This window comes from Synchytrium microbalum (genome assembly GCF_006535985.1).
Source record: "Synchytrium microbalum strain JEL517 chromosome Unknown SmJEL517_scf0059, whole genome shotgun sequence".
NCBI lineage: Eukaryota > Fungi > Chytridiomycota > Chytridiomycetes > Synchytriales > Synchytriaceae > Synchytrium > Synchytrium microbalum.
Window position 1 is genome coordinate 30,178 of NW_022158408.1, and position 26,235 is coordinate 56,412.

The following is a 26,235-nucleotide window of genomic DNA, read 5'->3' on the forward strand; positions in this document are numbered from 1 at the left end:
AGCTTAGTGAATGCAGAAAACGTAACATTGGGTAATTGGGTAAAGGTACGCGTTTACCGATTCAAACTCTTTGAACTTGAATGACATGTGAGGAACCAAACATTTCCAACCTTCTATTTCATTTCTTTGACTTTTGTGCTCCTGTGTGCTATTTTGCATTGGTTGTCAGCCGCCGCTTCTGACAAGACCATTTGCTAATCAATTAGAGACGCAAAGTGACAGGTCTGACAGTTCAGGCAACCTTACAATCAATCAACAGACCACCGACTGTACTAACGAGATTTACTGCCTTTTTTAACAATAGATATCTTCCTGAACAACAAAAACGTAGAGATGAAGGTTTTTCTGCTCATCATTCTGTCCATCATGGCGATCCTTCCTTCTGGATTCTCGCTCAAAGACTATGGAGCTATGGCAAAATCTGACATTTTCAAAGACATTCAGCGTCTTCGATTGTGGACAGTACGAGAAACACACCCTTCAAAACCCAAAACATCAAAACATTCAACTAGACGTCTCTTCGCTTCTTAGGAGTCCAGGTTTAATCCAAGACGTCTTACCAAATCAATGGTGGAAACACGATTGGTGAGACGTTTCTGCAAGGTGCTGACAATCTGTCAATCTTCTAAAAACAACGACTTGTACAATCTAGAAAGGAGGCATCAGGAAAATACGAGAACTTCCCAAAGCACTGGAACCTCATTTCACCTTTGAGGAAGTCATGGAAAGACCAGATCCTGATATGCCATCTACACTGATGAAAGCTATACAGTAAGACACTCGACGTTTCATCTTTGACCCTAATCAGAGTTTGCCTTGACGATTGTAGATCCTATCATGGACTTGTTTTGGATAAATCTCGTCATGATATTGCCAGACTCAACCACTATCTAGAACGAGAACACGCACTTGATGACGACAAACGTCAGGAGATTACCGAACACATCGTGGCAATTCGAGACATTAGGTTTTATCATTTAGTGCTGGCTGTCTTGTATGGAATGGCTGCTCGCACAAAGTTTGCTGTTGAATTGAATGGGGGTTTGGCACCAGTAGTGAATTATGTCAATGTAATTCAACCAGCTCCTCCAGTTGCAATCAACGATGTGGCACCAGTCAATCTGCCGGAATACGATGAAATCTCTATTGGATCGTACTATATAGAATCCGATGATACTGATAATGATATGGACGATGACCATACTTCAACATTGGGCAACAGTCTCATTGATGCACCCATGGAACGTCATGTCGACGCCACGAATGATCAAACACGTCAAGTACCTGTAAATGTCCTGTGTCGTGCTGAAGTATATGAAGCTGGTGGTAGTTATCGACGCGGTCTGGGTACTGGTGGACTCAATCCAGAACTTGGTCAACCATCACATAATTGCCGTATGGAGTCTTTGAGCATCTCAAAGACACTTGGAAGTGATCGCGATAGAGGGATTGTAGGTGGTCATACATACTCATTGGGAGAATCTTCTGGTCTGGGGCCAGCCCATAAACGAATAAAATTCACAGACTCAGACTGATGTATTGGAAAGACTAAACATATGCAAAAAGATCACAACACATATAGAATGCAGTCGAATATTTGGAATCTTTAAATCCTTGGCAAAAATAGACATATCAATATCCACAGTCGATCCTGGAGTTTCTTTACGTACTTCAACTGGCAAATAGAATACGTGCATACGTCTTGGAGCATTCTTGCCTCACGCAAGCTTGAAATAAGATTTATATGACGTGCAAAAAAGTGAGGGGCTTTACGAGACGCGAGGTCCCGTTTCGTCTCATTTTCATTAAGCGATCGGTTTCCAAAGGACTCAAATCGTTTGTGTTTGCACATTTACCACCACTGTTGATGCTACTTAATATACCTTAAGGGCGACAAGTCCTCACCACCTGTTGCAAAAACACCAAAAGTCCTTAACTTGGTCAGCGTGAATGAACGGCTCTTCAATCATATACAGACAGTGTCAATTAAGCGTTCCAAATTGGATCCCACTGCTAAAAATGCGCTATTCCAGACGCAATTAGGTTATTCCGATGCCAGCGTCAACCCTCGCAAAACTCTCAGAGCGCTTTTCTTAGGAAATAAAATTGATCAACGTCTTAGAGTTGCCCGAAGGCAAGTGGCAGAACTTGTTCGCAGACACATATTCGAATGATAGCACTAATTCGCAAAGCCCCTTAGTAATTTAGATTATTCCACCTGCTCCCACATATGGTGGTGTCAAACAAGATGAGGTCGGTTTTGGTGCTCCTTCTAGCTCTCATCGCTCTCATTCCGTCAGGATTCTCGGATGAAGTTGAGGATCGTCTTGGAAAAGAACTTACCAGAAAGATTGATGGTCTCAGACATGGGCTGGTAGGAAACAGTGATATTTGGAAGACAGATTACATAAATAGAGTATCTTACCTCTCCGCTTTACAGGTTACTCAGAGGGTAAAGACAAAACTCACCAAGGGTATAATTGATACGCTGCTGGTAAGTCTGCTTTGGCCAACAGAGCCAACTTTGAAATGTAGCTAATCCAAGACACACTTCAAACATATTCCTACCACTAGTCTACTAACCGAGTGAGGGACCTGCAAAAGCTCCCAGCAGCACTAAAACGCTTCTACAGCAAAGACGTCGTTATGAAGGAGCTGCCAGACTTAAACATCGCCCCAACAGTCCTCGGTGCTTTTGGGTAAGCTCTTCGTCTCCATAATTACTTGAACTTCAGACTATCATACCAACTCCTTACCAAATCCAGGTCCTATCATGCATTGGTCGTAGAAAAATCGGAATTCGATACGTATAGAATCAACTTTTACTTGGGCACACAACCTGTCCTGACTCCACCACAACAAACTCAAATAATAATTAGACTCTATGCTCTCGAAAGTCTCAGACACCGTCATAATCGATTGGCTAAAGCCTATGGTGTCGCTGCTCTCGCGCCGAACCGAATCTTGGCAGCAGGATCGTATATTTTAGGAGACGAGCATCAAGGAGATTCTTCCTGTGTAGCAAACCCTCAGGATGATGTAGATGTGCCCGAATACGATGAGATATCTATGGGTGACTCAAATGTCGTACCTTCCGATGATGCGGGTGTCGAGACAAGCTCAGACACACCTGGTCTAATTGATTTCTTCGATAAAGGGAATAAAGGTGTAGCTGACTTCAGCGCCGAGCAGTTTGAAAACGTACTGACTCGCGCCGAAGTAAATAAGCATGGTGCTGACCAAGTTGATCTAGCACTCGGTACTGGTATTGATCGAGCAATTGGTCCATCGCCACGTGATATTGAGTCAATAAGTGGATCAAAGAGATTAAGAAATGAGCATGATATGGGTAGACAAGATCATCAGTCAGTGATGATGGGAGAATCTTCTAGTCGTAGATCAGACGAAAAAAGGCTTTGGTTGACATTGGGATAAAACACTCACCACACAGTAGACGACGACTATACTATAGTAGATCTCATCACAAATAGGCGCAAACAAGGTGGCAAACGCCAAGTCACAAATACAAATTTCACGTAGAATCACATGTTAAATTATGTGTGCTTGAAACAGGTGGTTGCTTGTAAGCCTCCGATCTGTACACTGCACAACGACAAATCCAAGTAATCTAGCCTTTATCATGTCCGCAGTGGTGCGTGTCCTCGTATTCGTTCATTGAAAATCATCACCAGTTTGAAAAACATTACATATTCCATTTGAGGTCAACCATACTTGCGAGAATTGATGGAGAGAAAAGAATCCAACTCAGTGGCTCCCCGCACATTCTCCAACCAGTCCAAGCTCCCTCGCCTTCCTATACCCTCCCTCGAAGAAACCACTGACAGATATTTAAGAACGTTGCGACCACTCTTGACAGATGAAGAATATGGCAAATCGGTCGAAAATGTGCAAGACTTTATACGTCCTGGTGGAATCGGTCACGTCTTGCAGGACCGTTTAAAAGCTCGGGATAAAAAAGAAACAAATTCATGGCTAGAACGATGGTGGTTTGAATTGGGTGAGTGATGGAACAGGTCCCCATGGGAATCAACGCTAATTATATATTTTTCGAAGCCTATCATTCATGGCGTGAGGCATTACTTGTCAACTCTAATTGGTTTATCGTAACTCGAGGTAAAACATGTGCAAATTGGAAGCGTGTCGATCGTGTGTCAAATGCATAACATGTGCTTAAAATCCCTATAAAGACCATCCCAACACTCCCAAAGAACTCATAACGGAAGGGTCTCCTGCTCGCAAGAACGGTCAAACAACTGCGTGGCAAATCCGACGTGCCTCAGAAACAATTTCGGCAATGCTAGACTACAAGGATTTGTTGGATCACGAATTGTTGCCACCAGAGGGTAGTCGGGCTGGCCCAATGTGTATGAATCAATATCGCTTGATGTATGGTATCACTAGAGTCCCGAAGCCAGGTTGTGATGTGTTGGTTGGCTCACATCCCGCACCAGCGAGACACATTATAGTCCTGATACGAGATCAGATATATGCTGTTGATGTGGTTGATGAACGTGGGCGCATATCGATTGAGGATATTGAAAAGTAAGTTCGAAAAAAAAAGGCGATTATCTGGTTTTAAGTCATGACGTTTCAGCATGTCAGAGTTATACAGTCTGTCTGGGATGATGAATCGATGAATAGAGAATTGAAGTGGCATGTACGTCTCACCCAATTGACACTCGGTTCTCTTACTCTACTTTAGGCAACTTCAGAAGGCTGTTCGAGATTCTACAAGCACTAAAGCAGAACCGGCTGTTGGTCTACTCACATCAGAGCATCGTGATACTTGGGCTCAAGTAAGTTAATTGAAATGGGCCCAGTCGTCCTGCTCCTAGTTGCGCACACCTCTTTCTGGTCGTTAGGTACACAAACAATTAGAGGACTTGTCTCCAGACAATCAATACTCCTTCTCAGTCATCGAATCGGCACTCTTCGCTGTCTCACTAGACGACTACTGTCTGCCACTCACCACTGACAACCTCAGCAAAAGCACCTTCCACGGAATGACCGCACACAATCGTTGGTTTGATAAATGCATGTCTGTATGTGTAATGAACGATGGTCGTGTCGGCCTCATGGGAGAGCATTCCCCTTGCGATGCTCTCATTCCAGCTACAGTATTCGAGTATGTCGCCAACCATGAACCTGTCCAGGACCCAAAGAACGTGGTTTCGAAACCTGATTTGAGAGCTCCCATGAAGATGACATGGAAGGTTGATGCTGCTGTAATAAAAGCTATTGATGTGGCAGGGAAGAGTGCGAAAAAGATTATTGATAATAGTGATGTTACCGTTTTGAGATTTACCGAGTTTGGATCTGATTTTGTTAAAAGTAAAGGTATGTACTTGTAGTGAATTCCATGCGCAGCTTTATTAGTGCCATGATGTTTAGCATACTTGTGCCTTTCAATAGCCAAGGTTAGCCCTGACGCATTCAGCCAAATGGCCATGCAACTAGCCTACTATCGTATGCACAAACTTGTGACTGCAACATATGAAACGGTCTTGACTCGTAAATTCCTTCATGGACGAACTGAATGCTGTCGATCATGCAGTGTTGATAGTAAAGCCTTTTGTGTTTTGATGGATGATCAAACTGTCACTGTAAGTCCGTCATGTCCCGAAGTAGTATTTTCCCAAACTCAACACCATTGTCATATTAGGCATCTGAGAAACTGGCAGCACTCAGAAAAGCGTGTGATTCTCATGTAGAATACGTTACCGCTGCCTCTAATGGGAAGGGCGTCGATCGTCATTTGATGGGTTTACGAGTGCTGATGCAAGAAGGAGAAAGTGCTGCTATATTTAAAGATCCAGCATACTCGAAATCAAACGACTTTAGACTGTCTACGTCGGGCCTGTTTCCTGGAGAACGAATGCTTGGAAGTGGGTTTGGAGCTGTCTGTGAAGATGGCTATGGAATCAATTACATGGTTAGTTTCGTTTTGACTCCTTCCTAAAAAGCGAAAGAACCATAGCTGTTTTTTGTTTATTCCGTGATTGCTGAGAACCTTTTCACATTAGGTTGCACCCAAACTGATCAAGTATGGGATCGAATCTAAATTCTCGTGTCCTCAGACGTCGTCCAGCAAGTTTGCGAAACATCTGGCTTGTGCTCTTATTGACATGAAGACGCTCTGTGAGACGGAAACGAAACTGTAAAGTGTCTTGCACTTCTCCGGTTCGTGTCTTGTTAGCTATGAGGGACAACTTCAAACAATACCCTTTTTTGGAACAATCTTGTAATGTATACCCCTCTGAAAACAATTAGTTTAGGTGTAAATAGGTCCAAAATTGCGATTGAATCGATGTGAACGCTTTTAGAAGATTCTCATGTTTTTCATGGAAAGAGAGAACGTGATCTACTATTGTCCGTCTTTCTATAATCTAGAATACCATAACATGTAATAACACGGACCTAATCTTGATACCATTCCCTCTTGTTCATCGTGTTGGCGTCTTGCTTCTACTGCGCTCACACCTATCACTTGCTGAACTATACATAGCTGAAGGATGAATAGTCAAAACATATTCAAAGATGCAAGGAACGCCAGATAAAAAACATCTTTCAACGTGCTCATCTTCACTGAATGGTCTGCTTGGTGGTGGAATTGCGTTTGGCGAAGTTGTTGACATTTGTGGTCCGCCAGGGGCAGGAAAGACCCAATTAGGGCAAGTTCGAGAATGATTCAATGTATTTGGAATCTAATGTGATATCTAATCTATTTATCTTGTCATGTAGAATGCAACTGGTTGCCAACACTCTCGCTCAACATTTCGAGTGTATTTACATTGGTACAGCACCTCGTCCTTCACGTCCAAATGAGCATTATTCAAATCTCATATACGTGATTTGTTACTTACATGAATCACGTTGCATAGATACGGAGGGAAGCTTGATGCTAGAACGTGTAGAAGCCATGCTTCGAGCTATATCGCCAGAATCAAACGATGATATCATCATGACGGAATTCATGGATGGAATTCACATATACAATGCATATGATTATCTGGAACAGGTTGCCGTTGTCGAGTTGTTGTATGAGTATATTGCCCAGCATCCAAAGGTACATTGACCGCAGTGTTTGCACGGGCAGAGTTGCGATGCTGTTTTATTGATTACATTTCTTGAATGCATTCAGATCAAGCTGATTGTCCTCGATTCGATATCGTTCCATACCAGACAAGGTGTCACGGACGTCTCATTGAGATCAAAACTTTTGCATGCCATGTCATCAAATCTAGTCAAGTGTGCTGAAAAGTACAAAGTAGCTGTATGTATCGTATATTTAACACTCGCCGATTGATTGTAAAGAATCTAATACTCCATCTCTTGCAGGTTTTAGTAACGAATCAAGTAACCACCAAATTCAACAAGGACAGCGCTTCAAAGCAACAGATGCCATCCGTGCTCGTACCTTCACTTGGTGACAGCTGGGGGAATGGATGTAATCAACGTGTTATAGTGTTCTGGAAGAATGGAATCAGGTATGTCCAACTACTGTTTGGATGACGGAAAAGCTTAGCTACAGGCCAACTATGAATACGCACTTACATTTCACATCTCACAATTGTTAGAACTGCTGTGCTGACAAAATCATCAAACATGCGTGATCAAACAGTCACATTCACAATCACTGCTGATGGGATTCGAGATGGAACTGTTAAAACACCAGAGCCATCCAGACCGAGATATACAAACCAGCAGCAATACCAACAAGGAGGGAGCCGGCATCAATCCATGTCTATATGAAGTTGTGGTTCATAGGAAATAATGTAAATGTCTGTTAAAAAGCTTTTCTTAATGTAGGTCCGTGTGCCAAGTATGTGTTATGGTGAGATGCTTCAATTCTAATAGGTCATATAAAGGATAGTTCTAGCATCCTAATATCAAGATATTTGGTGCGATTTGCAACTACATGTGACGAAGAACTACGATGCAGGGTATCAAGCATACTTGTGGCAGTTTCAGGCACTGCTGTGTGCTCCTTGCGCTCACTTTGCACCTCGTGTAGCGGAAATGTTGGCAGTGAAATGTTTTTGTTTGAAAATCTGAATGGCAAAATTGTGAGGCTGTACCCGAACCCTGCAATAAACCAATATTGCAAGAAATTCGATGCAATTTTTCTGTATATGCTGAGATCTACACTCCTACACTGTGATTCCTAGGTGGCTTATTCGAATGTCAATCGTAAACGTTTATGGGCAGATCCGACGTCTCCCGTCCAAAAAGACGGATGATTTTGTCTAGTCACATCATGCTCATCGATAGGCCTGTTTGAGCCACTCAATGATTCGGGACTGTTGTGTAATGGTCGACCAAGTGTCGGATCAAGTTGACCACTACCTGGCTCATTTACTGCTGAGCGCTCTAAAGCACGTCCAAGGTCTTGACGTGTATACACATTCAATCCGGCCAATTCAGAGCTTGGTTCCAAGCCACTCATACAAGCATCTGATTGTCGTCTGCTATGAAAGTTATTATCTAGAGGTGATGTGACGATACAAGTTAAATCATCCAGGAGGAGTTTTCGTTCGAGACACTCATCACTATATGGCTCAGTACCTTCCGAATCAGAATCATCCGAGAATAAGTCGTCTGGGACGTCAAGAGATATCTCATTGTAGTCTGGCGCTTCGACATCATCCACTATCTCGTCGGTTAATCTATACGAGATAGCGGCCTGCACATAAGCTTTGGCCTTTGGGCGATGAGTGTATCTGACATTTCTGACAATGTTGATTTGATCGATTATTCGGTTTCGTCGTGCTGTTGTCATACGAGGTTTGCGTTGCATATACGAGCGCAACCGGTGTGCATCATATCTTGATCGTTCTACGACCAATGAGTGATAAGATCTATATTCAAACGCTGGCTGTGCTTAAAATATATTGTTGGGTGAGTAATGGGGATTGCAAATGTTGAAGCACTTACGCCATAGCACAGAGAAATGATAATGGTAGAGTACGCCTTGGTGGCCTCATAACCTCCTCCAGGTTATAATACTCTGCGAGACCTTTTGGGATGGCTTGAAGGTCTGACACTCGCGCAAAAGCCTACAACATAGCATAGAGTTGACAGGCAGATAAAACATTCAAGATAGTATGATGCCAACACACCATCAGAGTATGCATCATGCGGTCCGTCGTAACAGAGTGTTTACTTCTCCTTCCTGCCTGTAAGCAACAGTTAGATGTATGTCAATGTTTTCAAATCGGCCAAATGACACTTGCGATTTGTTTTCTGTGACCATTAATTCTCTTGAGAATCTGAATTCCAACGTGATCTTGATCCTGATACTCAACACCAACACAAAATCCACATAGGAATAGAGCCAGAATAGCCCAAAGGAGCACCAAAATCAGTTTCATACTATTCTGACGGTTTTGGCAGCAGATACAGTGACCTAATAATTGAAAAGTACAAGAAAATTAGAACGTATTTGCTTGGAATACTGTTAACTGCGAATAGCTTGTTTGGCTTACCTTTAGCTGACAACCGCTCCCAATTGTGCTTTGAAGGGAAGCAACAGAGCGACGACTACCATCACGAGAGCCTGATTTGTCTCTACGCGTGTTTTCAACAAGAAATAATATCACTGACGCGTGATCTGTAGCGCCTCGATAACATTAACCCTGTCAGCAGTCACTTTTTTTTGACTTTTCGTCACTTTTAGATCTACTTGAGACCAGGATTCTCAATCGCACGGAGATCATAATGTTATTAAAATATAGATGTCCTTGATGATATCAGCTCTTCGACAACCGACCGCTTAACAAAAAAGGATAGAAACCGAAGCCGAGTTCTTCGTTTTTACACATTTTTTTATAGAGTGCAACTTGTACTATGATCTATTCGTTCGTAAATATCCTTGTATTGCGTGAGCTGACACCGTTTGTGGTCCAAGTTTGATCTAAAGTTGGACGATTCTCCGATTGACGAGTCTCGATCTCCACCATTTACCTCGAGATCACTTCCAAGTCTCTTTGAGCTAACGGAAGACTCCAAGTGCCTTTCGTGTGTTGATAGACCAAGTGCTAGATCAAGCTAGATCAATCCCCAATATATTAGCTACTTGATTCGAAGCACTCCTCACCTCTTGACGTGTATACTCGTTCAGGGAGCTGACCCGTAGTGAAATAGAATCAGCTCTACCTTTAGATTTATTTGCAGCCTCCCAGCTACGCAAAAAGTCAATATTATTATCATCAGAGCTTGGTTTCAAGACGCAGTTACCAATATCAGATTGATGTTGCTTATGGCAGTACTGTATTGGCTGCGGTTGCTCAGGATATTCAACATGTAGGTAACCATCGTTCGGTGCCAGTTCGTTTGAGCCAATAGATGCTTGATCGTCATCTAGTTCCTGTTCTTCGGGCATAAGGTTTTTGTGCACTTGATAACCTGGTGCAGCGTCATTTACATTATATAGTCTTGCTGCAGGTTATTCCTTTCAATCGCACACTTTTCGCGACCGACAGGTCTGTACGATTCTATCAGCAATACATGAGCTTCTCTAACGGCTTGAATGGCGTTAATGCGATTAGTGATCGTCAGATGCTCCGTTTCAGGAAGGTCGCCTCCCTCTCGTATTACATAGTGGTTGAGTCGAGCCACATAGTAGCTAGTCTTTTCAACTACAAGTTCGTGATAAGCCCTAAGATAAAAAACATGTAAATTGATCTGGCCATGACTGTCAAAGTAACTTGGTTAAACAAATCTTCACGCAACAGAATGACCCGAAGACTTGTGGACGGCATAGCAGGCTGTGGCTGCTTCATGACTTCTGCAGTCGTAAAATGAGAATCAAGTCCTTTTGGAAGCTCTTCCAGTTTTGCCACTCCTCCTTTCTAAACGGAGATCACGGTATCTGGTGTCAATGATGGAATGACGGACGGTACCTTGCGACAAGCAACTTACCAGCCGTGTTTGAACCCTTCTTGCGGTAATATACGTCGAATTCTCATTAAATTGGCTTCCTAAGAAGTTGACGGCTGTGTTAATGCCGCCGTGTGTTTTGACGTTCGTGAGTCGTGATGCATCCAAGCAACCACATACGTCCGATATCCGAAGAACTTGAATTTTGATGAGAATCTCTAGTCCTGGTAGGGATGCATAGTTCTTTGCTGCAAATCCAAAGAAAATGAGAGAGATGACGGCGAGAATGATGTACAGAACGACGACCTTCATTGTTTGATGTCGATATTAGGTGATACAGAGATCTATTCTAATACTTTAGTTGCGTTAGAATGGGCATTTTGTTTTTGAGCGGGGCCTCTGCCGTTGATGTTGACAGTTTTGAATCGTCAACACTGTGTCTGCCAGAGAGCTAGAGTAGAAGAAGGAAATCACTCGACTTGTCAATATTGTGACTAAAATCAGGCGGATTTATCTGCGGGCGCCACCTCTGTTACTGATCAATTGGGCTAGACAAGGAGTTGAGATGTTTGCTGACACTCTGGGACGCAAAACAGCACCACGAGCTCAAAACAAACCTCCCACTTCACGTTTTTCGAGATCCCATAGATCGTGACAACAATTGTTCTTGGCATGTCCTCGTAGGTTGTCGAGCGATACTACTAATGAATGGACGTAAAGATTTTCAAATGTTTGACGATTATTACAACGCGTCACTTACGACGAAAGCAGTCCAAGAGACTCTCATCAATTTCTGAAATCAATCGAATGGCCAGAATTGAGCTGACTTTCACGTAATCCTTGACAGGAGCTACATGAAAGCCCGATCAACACTCCACCTTTCTCTCGCATTTGATTTTGCTTTGACCGGTCAAAATCTTTCGGTACTGATGAGAATGACAAATGACGACTGATAAATATTTGAATGCATTCTAGCTACGTGGAAAGATCTTGCATCAAGGTGAATAGTCATATCGTGTCGATGTTTTCTGCTGACTGATCTGAAGTTGGAACAATGTTGTATCCTGGGTGGAATTGTGCGGCGTAAAATTGTCTTGAGTACTTATTTATTCATTATCATCGATTTAGATTCTGCAGAAACGATGACATCGCTTGCAATCAACCACATCAGCATTCCTCGACTCACACTATCACATCCATCAGGGACAAGTGTCAAGAGATGGACAACTTTCGGAGTGTCTATATTTGTCATGGCAACTGCTGGGAGCATGTAAGAAGTCTCACCAACGTGATTCTTGCCCAAGCTGATGACCACTTGCTGAAAGGTTTGCATTCTCGAGCATCTCAGAAGGACTACGTGTACGTTTCAATTACGATGCTACACAACTCAATTTGGTGTCTGCTTTGGGAAACGCTGCTCTTTACGTCACGATGATTGTATCTGGACCGTTTTATGATACGTTTGGGGCGTCATGGACGATGCTAGTCGGTGGTCTTATCTATGGATTTGGATACCTATTCATGTATTTGACGTATATTGGGCTTATTGAAGACTCGTCGGTAACGCTCGTAGCCATTTACTACTTTTTGGCTGGCTTTGGATCGACTACTGCTTATATGGCTTCTATGGGCAAGTTGTTCAAGTGCCTGTCAGATTAACCACGAGAAAACTTACATACAGGCCCCATCCAGGTATAAACGTCATGAACTTTCCACCAAAACAAATGGGGTTGGTGACTGGAATTCTGCTCCTATTTTATGGATTGAGTGCCACATTCTACTCTCAACTGTACTCGACAAACTTGATGGACACTGGAAGTTTCTTGCTTTTCTTGACAGTCAGCAGTGTTATCGTAAACACAATCGCAGCATGTTTAGTATTCAAGGCTCCACCAGTAGCTGCAACAAAACTTGCTGAAGCCATACCACCATCAGAATCAGAAGCATCTCCATCACTTTTGCCATTACCTTCTACACCATGGTCATCGAGCACCGCATCCTCTCCACCTGTGTATACCCTTGAAACGTCATCGACCAGAACTAGTCCTAAACGCACTCCAACTCGAATAGCAGGTGCAGTTCCAAGTATGGGATTTGTACAAGATCAACGAGTGGTGGATGAATTGGACTTGTCCGATGAGTATGAAATGATTAGTCGTGCAGATGATGGAGATGCTATTGGTGTTCAGGATCACGAGAAGAGCATGTCTATTGAGAGCGAAGGACCATGGACTTCTAATATTAATACGTATGCACCTGAGGAAGAAGAGGAAGCTAGTTTGACGCCTTTTCAGGTGAGATGTGCTGTGGACAGAACCTAGCATTCGACGAAGGGACTAATTCGTATTTACTAATGATTTGTTTAGATGTTAAATTCTCTAACCTTCTTCCTTTTTGCTATTGCTTACATTTGGCAACAAGGATTAACATACTTTTCGAACATATCTACGATCGTCACTTCCTTGATGGGAGCTGGTAAGCGCGGGTCTGTCTATTGAAACTCCACTCAAAAAGATATGATGATCTAACAAAACTGGTTTTCAGATGTAGATCCTGCAACTCTGAACAGAATGATATCCACACATATTACCATTTTATCTGTCTTCAACTCTGCAGGTCGTTTCGCCTTTGGATTGTTTTACGATATCGTGTCTGCTCGATTTCCAAGAGTTGATCGTTCCATCTTACTTATTGTTGTGGAAATTCTCTTGTTGGTACCCATGACCATGCTGGGATGGGGTGATATTTCAAGTCAAGGATTGTACATGTGCTCGGTAACCATGATGCATGTTACTTGCTTGTTTTGGCAGCAGAGATTCATAGAAAACTCCTAAACTAGATTTTGATTGGTCTTGGATTCGGAGCTGGTGGATCTCTGTTTCCTCCATTGACTCGAGACTTTTTTGGGGTCAAGTACTATGGTGTAAGTTTGGTCTCCAACTACCAAACCAAGCTCATCATACAACGCCCAGTTTTAATGAAAATCTTTTCGGACGCTATTCTGCTAGACTGCATGTGGTCTAGTAATGGTGGCAGTTCCAGCCGGCATCTTTGTCAGCAATCTCGTGTTTGGACACTTCTACGATTTGGAACTACGCTCTCAGCGACAATCATCACCACCTTCTACTACTTCAGTATGCTATGGGGAATCGTGCATCAAACTGGCTTTTGGTGTACAAGCTGCTATTCAACTGATACCCTTGGTCATGTCAATCGCTCTGTATGCGTTTCGAACATGGCGTAAGAATGTTACTGGTGCTAGTAAAGGGCGTTGAGATATCTAAAAAGTCTTCTATATCTGAATTGATCTTTTCCTCTGAATGGACTGTGAACCTTAACTGCATTAGTGGTTGCTATACTAGAGTTGCAGGAGTAATCCATCCCATATGTATTGGTAGTCTAAGTTCTAAAACAGATTTGCTACCATCCTAATGTCAATCGTAGTTCCCAACAAAGATGTATCCTGTTCACTATTTTAACCATGATCAATTACAAGTCTTGTTGATCCACTCAAAGGCCCAGAATGACTGTTATGCGATGGTTGACTGATTGGCAGATCAAGATAACTGCCGCTACCAAGTGATAGATCAATCAGACAACTACCACAAGCTTCAAATGCAGCAGATTGACTCGCGCCACTACCCAACTCGTAATGGTGCGAGTCCATCGTACACGGTTGCGACTTAATGACAGGCTAGACTCTCCATTGGCGTGACGGCCCATATCATGATCGCTTCCAAGTCTAGATGAGCTGTCTAGCGGCTCAAAAGTACTCTTGTGTTGTGAAGTTTGCCCGCGTTCTGGACCATGACGACTTGCATCCAATGATAGATTAAGTCGAATACTGTTGGGTTCCTGTTCAGGTGCCGCTAATCGAGTCCAGGTACTGCCTAGCTCCAGATGTGTATAGTCACCCATTGAGCCGACATAAGGCTGAATAGGAGCAGCTATAGCACTGTCAGAGGCGGGCCAATTACCCAAGAGGTCAATGGTATTGCCAGCAGAGATTGATGTCAAGCCGGCGACGCCAGTACTCGAATCTCGTTGCCTTTTATGAGACGGAGTCTAAGTACATGAGCACCAGAGTTCAAATCTTGTGGAGCAGCCTGGCGATTGGTAACAGCCATCTGACGATAGGACAGACCCGTCTTCATTAAGTAGATCGCCCGGTTGGTAAGCTCTTGACGGACAATCGGTGTCAGGTCACTGCGTCCGAATACTCATAGAATGCTGTTGCTTCGTGTTTGTGCCTCTCTTCGACGAGTTTATGATAAGCCCTAGTGGGAGAAACAGGGCCAGTGGTGCTACTGACATAATCAGATTTGTAGGGATGTAAGCTTACACGATGGCCGGACGAATGCGGGATGGGAGAGTGTCCTGTAACGGTGATTTGACATGCTCAAGAGTCACATCATAAGATTTGAGGGAATTGGGAAGAGCAATCAATATTTCATTCTGTCAGTGTGCTGAGACGGAAGGGATGTTAGTAGAGGTAATCTAACTAAACTGAGACGAAACATGTTGATGGGTGTATCTTACAACGTAAGAGCCAAACGCTCTACCAATTGAGCTAACCGAGCTTCTCGATACATCTCACTGGTTCGAAGAGGATATAAAAGCACAGAAGGCTCCCTTACAAACTGCTTCAAGCTTTCCTGTAGTCTGATTTGTTGGATTAAATCATCTGGACCATGATTCCAATGTTTGAGCATAGGCTCCCATTGGCCAGCACTCGATTTCAGTCTCTCGACCATCACCAAGGTGGTTCTTTGATTCATGTTCATAGACTAGGAGGTGATGCCGCAAGAAATGTCGGTGCCTGTACATGTGCCGGTGTCAAAGAACAATGATTTCAACCCTTAGCACAAGGGACACTGTCACCGTGCACGACCGAGCAACATGGATGACGTGTTGGTAATGACCCTCGTGAAATCCAAGATGCGACCAACAGGTGATGAATCACGAGATTCAAGATTAGACCAGCAAGATGTGAGTAGATGGTTGACGATATAGACAAATGGTTTCAAAGGAATGGAAAAACGGTATGACCAGGTGACTGAAAGCAATCGAGAAATGAAACCTTCCAATTTTGTTGCTCCTTCTGCATCGATGGTGGCCTATAGAAACCACACCGAGTTGGTGCAAGAACTAGACAGCGAACTGTGACAAGATTGATACACAGTACCGCAAGAGTCTTTTCCATGGGTAGTTCCAACTTGCTTGAATATCATCTTCCGCTCAAACAAGTATGAAACATTTCAAGATTGTCAAAAGCACAAGACCTCGTTTTATACAATAAGGACACCTTTTATGTAATAAAATCTCACACAAAATGCTTGGGGGAATCAGTTAAAACGGTGCATATTCATTCTCAGAGCTATTCCTGCCGAACCATAATAGCATCGACCTACATAATATAATGGGTATGTTAATCACCGGGCGGTCTACACAGTCCAAAAAACACAAAAACACTTGATGTACCCGAAAAAGATCAAAAAGTTCTGAAGAACGACCGTCAATCCAAAGTAGAAATCATTACCAGAGTATCCTGGCATTGCGTATTTGAGACTCATGATTGCCTACCAATTTCAAAAAGTAAAAGTTCGGTAATGATGCACCCAAAAAAAGTAAAAAGGCGAAGATAAAGCACCAAATGTATATTAATCACATACCAAAGCACCACCCAAAGACCCCAGCGCCATCGTAACACCCACAAAGGCAAACAATCTGGCTTTACAAGCGACGTTGGAACCCGAGTACGAAAAGTCGTCTGCGTTTAGCTTTTCCTTGTCAATCAGATTCACGCTATCGCGAGAGAGTGTCGGTATGAGCAACAAGGTTGTGATATGGGTTTCATGATTCTCAGAAGAGCGTGAGCGCAAAACAAGACAGCATCACTGGTTCCAAGCACAAGCATCACTTTTTGAATTCTCAAGCTTTGCTTACACAATAAGAGCGATAGTAGATAGTATTCCAGGAACCCAGTCTTCAAATGCTATAGGGACTGGGAGTGCTGGGTCTCGAGTAGAGCAGAATGCCAGTCCTATGATTAGATCAGTCGTTTAACGCTAATCATTGCTTGAATGCTGACGACTTCAATGACATTAAACATAGAGTAATACCATCAATGAAAATCCACCATCCAAGAGCAAACTAATATCCATAACAGAGGAGTTAGCCCTGATATTCGACAATGTCTCAACAACGTGAAATGTTATGTTTTCAAACAAGACCATAATAGTACACTAGAACGTACAAGAGCACCGCTTATATATCCAGCCAGCATGGTCCTACTTGGCAGGCGATTCCACGGCAGGCTCTCCCACATGCCTGAAAAGACTCCAACGCAATAAAATGCACTTGACGAGGAGTTTCCTCGGGTACGCGAGGACGCACTTAACGGGGCACCTAGCTCGGGCTGCCGATAGTTGGCAGACGTACTGTCAAGGGATAATGGTTGATATCGAACCATGCTTATAGTAACGGACTTGTTGAACAAGATGCTTGGAATAACGTTTGGAATTGTGTGATGAACGGTTATAGGCTCTAACGAGGAACGAGGCCAGGTCACTAAATTACGTGTTCTCATATCATAGATCACGTTCTTTCATATTCCTGGTTTATATTTCAAAGTAATGGAATCCTATCTCACTTCTTTACTACATGAAGAAGAATGCAGCACTAACAACAGCCGTCAGACCAACCACAGTCCAACCAGTCACTATGACGGTCTTGTTGTCATATCCGACACCTGTGTCCCAGATCTACGTACTTAGTGTGTTAGTTTGTGACAGGGCTGTACATAACATCTACACTATACATATCGTACCAAGTGACGAATACCATTCAATGAGTGGTATACGAATGGAACCACAAGAGCGAGTTTGCCGAATACAATGACGGGGGAGGGTAGAGAGTATATAGCGCTAATGAGGACAGCAGAGTCGAATGGGGCGATTCCGTACCAGATAGCACCACCGTAGAATCCTGTTGTGGGAGGAGTATGAGCCGTGTGATGAGTGCGTACAGTAGTGAACAGTCCATAATAAGATCGTAAACCTCCACTTTTGGACGAGCTACCGTTTGAACACATAAATCAACCACACATACCAGCAGCTAGACCAGCACCAGTGATACGATGGATGATTGAGCCATACCAGGTGATTTGTGGTTCATAGATGGTCATATGTGGGGAGATGGGACGATGGAATTTCTTTGATGTTTGCCATGGGTCTGAATCCAATGTGGGAACGGAGCGAGCGACTGATGTGGTATGAATCCTACATGTACGAATGATAGTTTAGAATGGGTATATCTCATAATTGTCACAACCAGCGAGCAGCTATTTGTTCAATCCACAATTTTTTATTTTTCGCACCTTTGGGAGAGAGCACCAGATGCAACTACTCGAGCTACGAGTCTGGATGGACTCACTTGCACTGCAGACGCTACACGAGCTGATGATAATGCTCTGCTGGCAAACATGGTCTTGTTCTTGTATGTTACGAGTTAGAGTGAAAAATCGGAGCTTGTCGCGAGACGTAAACAGAGACACATCGAGTTCTTACAGGAGCATATTGTGAGCGAATATGTTGTATTACGTGATTTACAGGTCTCTTTATAACTTTACGGAACAAATTATCTCAAGAAGACATTGACACCAATAGAATTGATTTTCCGTCGCAGTCCAATCTAGTATCTTCATATCCAAACAGTTGGAACGTATATTATACGTGCTAAGACAGGTAGTTGTCGCTGCTTTATCCACAACTTGTAAGTGCTATGCTGTATAACCTGTCGCTGCAGTCGCTGCAAGTCTCCTCAACAACTCGACTCACTCGACTCGTAAAGCAACAATTGGCTACATACCAGAACGAAGCCAAAAGATATTTCACGCGTCCAAACACGTATGTCGCCTCCCTACCGTTTTCACGAGGTCGCTCAATTGCTACATTTTCAACAGCGACAAACGGCAGAAGACAACCATATAAAGATAGGGCAGAATGGCACCAAAGGCACCTGTTCGCAGGCTTACTCTTGGATCTAGGAAGATTCGTAAGTCAGAGTGGTTGTTCTTCACATTGGTTTTATATGAAACAATAAACCTTAATACTAACATAAACCACTATTCATCTGTGCTCTAGTTCATTTATTAGTACCCGATGTAGTAACAGATGAGACTCTTGTGAGATCTGCAGCTGAGAAGGTACGGGTTGATTTGCATTATTCTTGGAACTATACTCCAAACATTCCAAGATCCAACCACATTCAATCTAATAGGCAACACACAACTCGGAAAAGGAAGACTACTTTAATGAACTAACTCAACTCGCCGAAGATTTGAATTTCGCTCCAGTTATTCACAAGATGACACTTACAAACATGTTGGAGGAAATTGATGGAATACCATTGGACGAACTGGTGTTTAATCTATGTGACGGATGTGATTTGGATGGTGTCTGTGGACCGAGTGTTGCTGCATATCTGGAACAGAGGCTATATCCTGTAAGTGTGAGAAATTGGGTGACCAAAGATCATGTTATTTATTGATCCTAGTGTTGTTGTTGGTTTTTTTCTCGTTGGTGCTGAATTCACAGCATACGTCCAATGCTGACAAAGGTTGATGCTCAATCTTAAGTGGTGTTGGTGTTGAATTCATAAATACGTCTTATGTTGATAAAGCCGTCAGCCAAATGCGCATTGCTGATATCCATCCTTACCAACTAGAATGTGGTTGGATGTGACCTACAATTCATAAACAACACCCTCACCAAAGCCGGAATGAAGGAACTCTTCCTCAAACACCACGTATCATGTCCTCCCGGTTTCGCAGCAACGACCTCTACAGATCTAGACGCTGAAGTCACCTCGTGGGGAATGACATACCCACTTTTTGTCAAGGTATCAGACTCGTACGGATCAGTTGGTATAGACGACAATAGTGTGTGTCATGATTCGCAAGCTCTACATGATAAATGTACTGCCGTGTTTCAAGAGTTTGCGAATCTGGTGGTCGAAGAGTACATTGATGGACCGGAATTCTCGGTTTTGATATCCGGGGATTCGAGAGATCCTAATTGTAATGTTGTGGTGTATCCGCCGGCTGAGAGGGCATTCAACAAGGATTTGCCGAGGTTTCAGAGGTTTATTTCATATGTGAGTTTATGTATGCTTATGTATGTGTTCTAAGGACCAAATGTCTGTTCCTTTTTGTTGTTATGAAGCACTCATGAGACAACTTGTATTCAACATCACGTTTTAACATCTAGTTGAGAAATTGGGACGAATCCTTACTCGCACATCATTATGCTTCAGTGACAGATTATAATGATGTAGCTGCATTACAAGACTTGGCTCGTCGTGCTTATATCGCTTGTAGTGGTAACTCGTTTGGACGAGTCGATGTACGTAAAAGAGATACTTCTGGCAAGTTTTATGTGTTGGAGGTCAATGCTTCGTGTGGTCTTGGTAAAGGTATGAGTGGTGGACAATACAAGCTTCGTATTTTGCATATTAGTTTTCGTGAAGGTCAAAGTTTAAAAATATCAACTTGACAGGTTCGTCAAGTGATTTCATTCTTGGGTTGGCTGGACAGAGCACCAAGGATTTCTTCCAAGTAAGCTCTCAACAAGACAAGGAAATCACAAAGTCGGCCTCAACTTGATGATCAGATTCTGTGATAACAACCATAGTGACACTCACCGTCATTCTGAAACATCGCTTCTAGATTCTGTTATCATCCGCACTCAAACCACCTGCCGCATCAGAGGAAGACGGTGATTTGGTGTCATCGCCAACAGAGGTCTCGCCAACAACAATCCCATCTACTACATTACCACCCACAGAAGAACCAGAATCCAGTGAACCCGCAGTGCCAACAGTCGTATTACCACCAGAAGTGGAAAATAGGGTCCAAGAATTACTAAAGAACCCGTCGCTCCATATATTTCCAACACCTATTCTGCATGTCATTGTCGCGGCGGTTATGCTGGAAGATGAAGGAATTCCAGAGCCTGAGATGTCTTTACGAGAAGCCTGGGGAAAAGATGTTGGTAAGTACTTGTTGGCCACTAAAACCCATTTGGCCAATGTTGGGCATCAATGTAACAACTTTTTGCGGAGTTTGCTCGCCGCTGAACCTACAATTTTTTTTTCAAAAACTCACAATCTATATATATTTTATTAGTTTATGTCTCGGAATTAGAACAAGCATTCAGGTCTTTGGGTTTCGATCCAATAGTGCACCTACATCACTTTGATGACATTGAAGCAACACTAGACGGTCTCTCGCCCGACGAAGATTTAGTAGTAAACGCGTGTCTAGGCGCAGATGGCTCTGAAGTCGCACAATTACTAGAGCAACGTGGATTCAAGAGTCATGTTGGTTTGAATGCTGCGTTCTTCCGACATTCTCGCAATCGAATCACGATGAGAGAGCATTTGAAGGCTAACAGGTTACGAATCCCTGTTGGTGTTGCTTTGAATGCATCTGATGATGTAGCTAAAGTTGTGAAAGGTGCTTCGTTAGAGTTTCCTGTATATGTGAAACCTGCTACGTCGCATCGACATGTCGAGGGTGGATATGCGGGAAGGAAGGTGTGGACTTTGGAAGGGTTGCAAGCGTATTTGAAGGTTGAGGAAGATGTTGTCGTTGAAGAATTTATAAGTGGCGTTGAGTTTAAGGCTCTTGTTGCTGGAGATGGTCGTGATCCTGTAAGGGTGGAGCGTGGATTTCAATTTCCCATCTCGGTTTGCAGGGCTTCTGACCTTCTTTGCTTGTTTTAGAGAGCCGATATTATAGTATTTCCAGCTGTACAAATCATCAAGCCTACTGTCGAAGAAGAGCCAACACCAATCAGTAATGATAGAGATTTGGATCCGGAGCCCTTTACAACGACAGCTACCGCTGATAATGCTGATGGATCCAGTCCCCGAATAAACCGCAAATCATCATTCATACCATCTTTACTCCGTCGCATGACTTCAACACCCATCTTCACAACAGCAACACCACCTATAATCGAGCCTAAATACGTACGCATGACATCAGAATCCATCATGACGCAACTGGATATACAAGATGTAGCACGACGTGCATACGTAGCTGTTGAAGGATCATGTTACGGGATTGTGTCTGTTATTCAATCTGGTGGTGTCAATGGTGAATTGGTTGTATTGGGAGTATCGAGTGATATTAAATTTGGAGGTGGAGGTAGTGCGGGAGCTATCTTGGCGTTGGCTGGATTGAATGCTGAGGCTCTTTGGTCGTGGTTGTTGAAGAGGGTTGGGAGTGCGAAGGAGTTGGGACGTGTGGAATGAAATAAAGGATGGGTCTTCGAAAGATTAATCGGGAGGAATGAAATGAATAGTGGGATGTGTAAGCCTCATGAGGATGTGAATGTTGTTTTCAATAAATTGTACATGGTTTGTCCCAACATAATACTGGATGGTGCTTTAGTCATTGAAATTGGGGTTAACCCAACAAATTTGAAGTAGGGGGCGGACCATTGGAGAGAGGTATGTGGTGATGCCATTTTTTTATTCTTGTTTTGTAAAGTCCTTTAACATTTCACCTCTTTTTTTGTAGATTCGGAGTTGGTGCTTCTTGTTGCTCACACTCTGGACTTGAGGTTTGTGCTGTCTCACGAGAGCTCTTCGCAGTTCAATACAGCGATCAGGCTGGTAGAAATATGAATTATACAGCCTTCCAGCTAAGCTGTGCCCATTTCTTTGTTGGGCATTGCTAAGCATCCGATGATACCACATCGCCTCTCTGTGATTCAACGCCATACCAACCAGATGGACATCTGAATGTGTTTTAATTTGGTCGTATCGACTACATGAACAGGCCCGCATACTTGTTTCGGGTTCTGACTGTTTAAGAATTTGAACCAACACAGTTTCAGAGTTGAAAGATGTGGGTTTTCCGGATGCCAACTTGTTTCAGGGGTTGGATTGTTTCAGAATCTGAAACCTTGTTTCGGGACCTTGTTTCAGAATATGTCTCGTATTAGAGGGTCTATAAATTTGCAACATATTTGCAAAACAACTTCCAACACAAAACTCCAACATAACTTTTCCCAACTGAGGAAAAGTGATCACGAAATACCCATCAATAACACAAAGCAAGTCACATTAATAAATTTAGACATCTTGTGCAAAAGCTTGGAAACTAATTTGAAACACTTCCTACTTTTAGCTCCGATAAAACAACATGTCCAAGTCTATCGCTGCGCTTCTTGTCATGGTACTAGCTGCCAGTTCGCCCGCACTGGCAGGTTCTGGTCCTGTGGCTCCACCACCATCACCAGTTGCCAGTCCTGTGGCTCCATCACCATTAGCATCGCCAGTTGCTAGTCGTGTGGCTCCATCACCGTCGCCATCACCATTTTCTTATCCTGTCGCTCCAGCACCGTCATCTTCGGATCCTGCGTCTATCTTGAACGATACCATGGCCATTCTTGGAACGGACAAGGATCACCCTTACATCATTCCTTACTGTGCTGGACAATCCATGAATATTTCTTCTGCGACTGCTGGGTTTCTTCCACTCTCTAACTCAACAGGTATGTGTTTTTGGCAAGGTTTCATGAATGTTTCCTCTCTTTTGGTGGTGGTGGTTTGAGCCAGCTTTACAAATACAACTTTTGACCAACCGCAATCGATTTGCTTTCATTTTTATGTGTAGGCAATGACGGTCTCCCTGATAATATTCACATCTTGATGGTTGATCTTGACTCGGCTATTGACTTGACTCCTTACAGCAATGCCTTGGGTGCTCTCATCATTGATCTGCAAATGCCTACCTCTCATCCTGAATGGGGTAAGTTGTTTCTGTCTGGGCGTTTTTTAAATGGTTTTGTGAGAAAGTGTAAAAAGACGCAAAAGCCTAACATGGATGATTCAACTCTTGTAGCTGACAATTTGAACGTCACTGGATTACTTTTTACTGCAAACACTAGTGAAGCCTTTGACAGTCAAAACATGCTGTCTAATGATACTTCCAAGAAAGTGGTCATGCAGATGGCGTAAGTTCTTATCGGATCCTCCATTTTATGGTAGCTCTTCATCAACAAACCCAACTTTTGAAACTCACAACCCCTTTTGAAAACACTGTAGATTCACCTTCATGTCTCAATTCAACTCTACCGACAACAACAACTCTACCTATGCTTGCATCACCAGTCCCTTCGTCCGAATGCCATTGCCAGACTCTGCAAACGAAATATCTCCCATGACTTCGAAAGATGCCGGAAACTACATGGTCGAATTAGGCTACTTGCTCTCTGTTGGACCTGCTGTCAATGTCAGCGAAATCTACTTTTCCGATGTCTATCTCACATGCTTGCCAGCACCTACTGAAACCGAATTGGCTGATCAGAACATTACTTTCTGGAAGAAGGAAACTAGGTAATGTGCACTTTGAGCCGTTAGATTTGTTTTTGATTGTATCTCTGACTTGGCTTTGTGCCTTTTTAGCCCTGGACAGTATGTTTTATCTCCAGCTTTGGCTGCTGCCCAGAACTAGGAATTCACACAAGACAAAGGACCACAACAGCCCCCACAACAACATCAGATGTAAAATTATGTAAATCTTTATATTTTCAAACGGAAACGATAAAAGTGCATGATTGCCTAGAAAAACAACACATGCGGAGCTGTTCGATATTTATTTTGTCGATGCAGCCAGCTCCCGTGAAATTCAGCTAGCATCTTGCAAATATGTGTTTTTCACTTGCTGGAACGTTTAAGCCAGTTTTGAATGTTCTGGCTCTATGCGGTCGGCCCATTATAGCAAGGCAAGAACACTCGTATAAGGAAGGCTTATATTTGGACTCTTTTACACTGTCAATGGTGAGGAATTCAAGTCATAGATCGTATCAGCGTTCCGAATTCACTATAGACGCGCTTTTGGCGTCCACGGTCCACAAAGACGTGCTTGCGGCACAAATCGGCACTAGAATTTATGTAGTATGGAATCTGAAAGGGATGATCGCCATCCGATTGAATCAGAAGCTCAGATTTTTCTCTTTTTGTCAAAGCATCCGAAAGAGTGGGAAACCCCAGGTATGGAACATGACGGAAATGCAGATGGTTTGCTTGAATTCTTTTAAAGGTCGCTATATAAAATCTGTTCACTTTAGAATAGTGCTCTCTGTCTGTTTTGTGTCAAAAGCTGTCAAAACCCGCAACTGGATAGAATGAAGTTGACACGCCATCTCTTGTGGTTGCAACTATTATTATCTGTCTTTATTCAAAGCGTCATGGCCACCCGAAACTATGCGGGTGTGCCTGTTGAGGAGATCATCAAACACATCGAATCAAACTTCGAGATATTGAATAAGGTGAGAGTTGGTTTGATCAGGCAATCGGTTGGATTGATATTTTTTAGAGAATCGCGGAGAGTGACTTTGAAATCAAATGTTCTGGTCTTAAAGAAATCTTGGTATCGGGTTGTTTGGTCAAGAAGTGATTCATGCAAATGAGTATTGCCAAACCAGAAGCTTTGAGAGCAGTCCTGGATTCGCGGTGGGATTCTTAAGAGACTTGTTGACGTGTTTTAGGTTTTGCTGTTCTACGAATAGACAACAGTATTTACTGGTGGCTGCTCGTTTGACATCACTCGCCTCAAGAAACATGTTGCAGAGAAGGACAAGCTCACTCCTGCAAAGGAAGACTCTTGTGACATCAGCATCAAACGTCTCGAGAGCATATCAGCATTCCACGCTGACTTGGCTACTCTGTATGATCAAGCTGCAGGCAACCCTATCTCTGGACATATGAGTACGACGATCATTTTCAAATCTGTCACGTTTCATTATCTTGCATTATAAGCATGTGTTGAATCAAGTGTGCACATATAGATGTAGAGGCAGTAGCCGCGCCTCTCGAGCATACGACGATGAGGGAGGATGAGCAGTTTCGTCAAACTCTGGAAATTTCGACGGCTACACACGAAATGACTTGAAGACAGTTGACGATTCTTTAGCTGTCATTTTCATCATTCGGTTCTTCGTCTTCGTCACTTTTTCTCTCAGATGATGTTGCTCGTCAGACCGTTTTTGTGGATGTGAGCTGCTAAAGGACTTCTTTGGCATGTTCTTAGTAGGCGAATCTGCACTAAAGTCAAAGTTCTAATAAATTGCCTTCTTTTTCATTGACCGACCGCTTAGGAAACATTTGTATTTTAGCACTGTGTTGTACATCAAATACTGATGTGATGAAAGCAAGAGTCCTAAATCCCATACGCATTTCGCGTACTTGATGCGCCACAGATCGTAGGAATTGAGTAGCTCTTCAACGTCTCATTCATTTCTTTTAGATCGCAATTCGCAA

General features: G+C 43.1%; 4 protein-coding genes across 4 annotated transcripts; 3 read left to right on the forward strand and 1 right to left on the reverse strand.

Moving 5' to 3' along the window:
* Window positions 1–4,025: 4,025 nt before the first annotated feature.
* Window positions 4,026–7,773, forward strand: SmJEL517_g05790 (uncharacterized protein; the record flags this gene model as incomplete). The annotated part of the gene is made up of 11 exons (XM_031171716.1): window positions 4,026–4,134; window positions 4,209–4,563; window positions 4,724–4,817; window positions 4,884–5,358; window positions 5,434–5,624; window positions 5,684–5,953; window positions 6,045–6,159; window positions 6,903–7,087; window positions 7,163–7,294; window positions 7,360–7,508; window positions 7,599–7,773. 11 exons carry the CDS (start codon window positions 4,026–4,028, stop codon window positions 7,771–7,773), a joined length of 2,250 nt encoding a protein of 749 aa, XP_031022313.1.
* Window positions 7,774–12,041: 4,268 nt separating this feature from the next.
* SmJEL517_g05791 (uncharacterized protein) lies at window positions 12,042–14,174 on the forward strand (the record flags this gene model as incomplete). Its single annotated transcript, XM_031171717.1, has 7 exons — window positions 12,042–12,169; window positions 12,225–12,533; window positions 12,581–13,193; window positions 13,266–13,374; window positions 13,444–13,673; window positions 13,739–13,822; window positions 13,908–14,174. The coding sequence occupies 7 exons, from the start codon at window positions 12,042–12,044 to the stop codon at window positions 14,172–14,174; spliced, it is 1,740 nt and encodes a 579-aa protein (XP_031022316.1).
* A 2,074-nt stretch (window positions 14,175–16,248) lies between these two features.
* On the reverse strand, window positions 16,249–18,384 carry SmJEL517_g05792 (uncharacterized protein; the record flags this gene model as incomplete). Its single annotated transcript, XM_031171718.1, has 10 exons — window positions 16,249–16,306; window positions 16,381–16,478; window positions 16,572–16,704; window positions 16,846–16,942; window positions 17,022–17,052; window positions 17,156–17,339; window positions 17,560–17,663; window positions 17,729–17,886; window positions 18,010–18,179; window positions 18,278–18,384. 10 exons carry the CDS (start codon window positions 18,382–18,384, stop codon window positions 16,249–16,251), a joined length of 1,140 nt encoding a protein of 379 aa, XP_031022314.1.
* A 518-nt stretch (window positions 18,385–18,902) lies between these two features.
* Window positions 18,903–22,218, forward strand: SmJEL517_g05793 (D-alanine---D-alanine ligase; the record flags this gene model as incomplete). Its single annotated transcript, XM_031171719.1, has 9 exons — window positions 18,903–18,954; window positions 19,056–19,105; window positions 19,180–19,404; window positions 19,627–20,055; window positions 20,169–20,373; window positions 20,457–20,515; window positions 20,627–20,951; window positions 21,086–21,612; window positions 21,685–22,218. The coding sequence occupies 9 exons, from the start codon at window positions 18,903–18,905 to the stop codon at window positions 22,216–22,218; spliced, it is 2,406 nt and encodes an 801-aa protein (XP_031022315.1).
* Window positions 22,219–26,235: the final 4,017 nt, after the last annotated feature.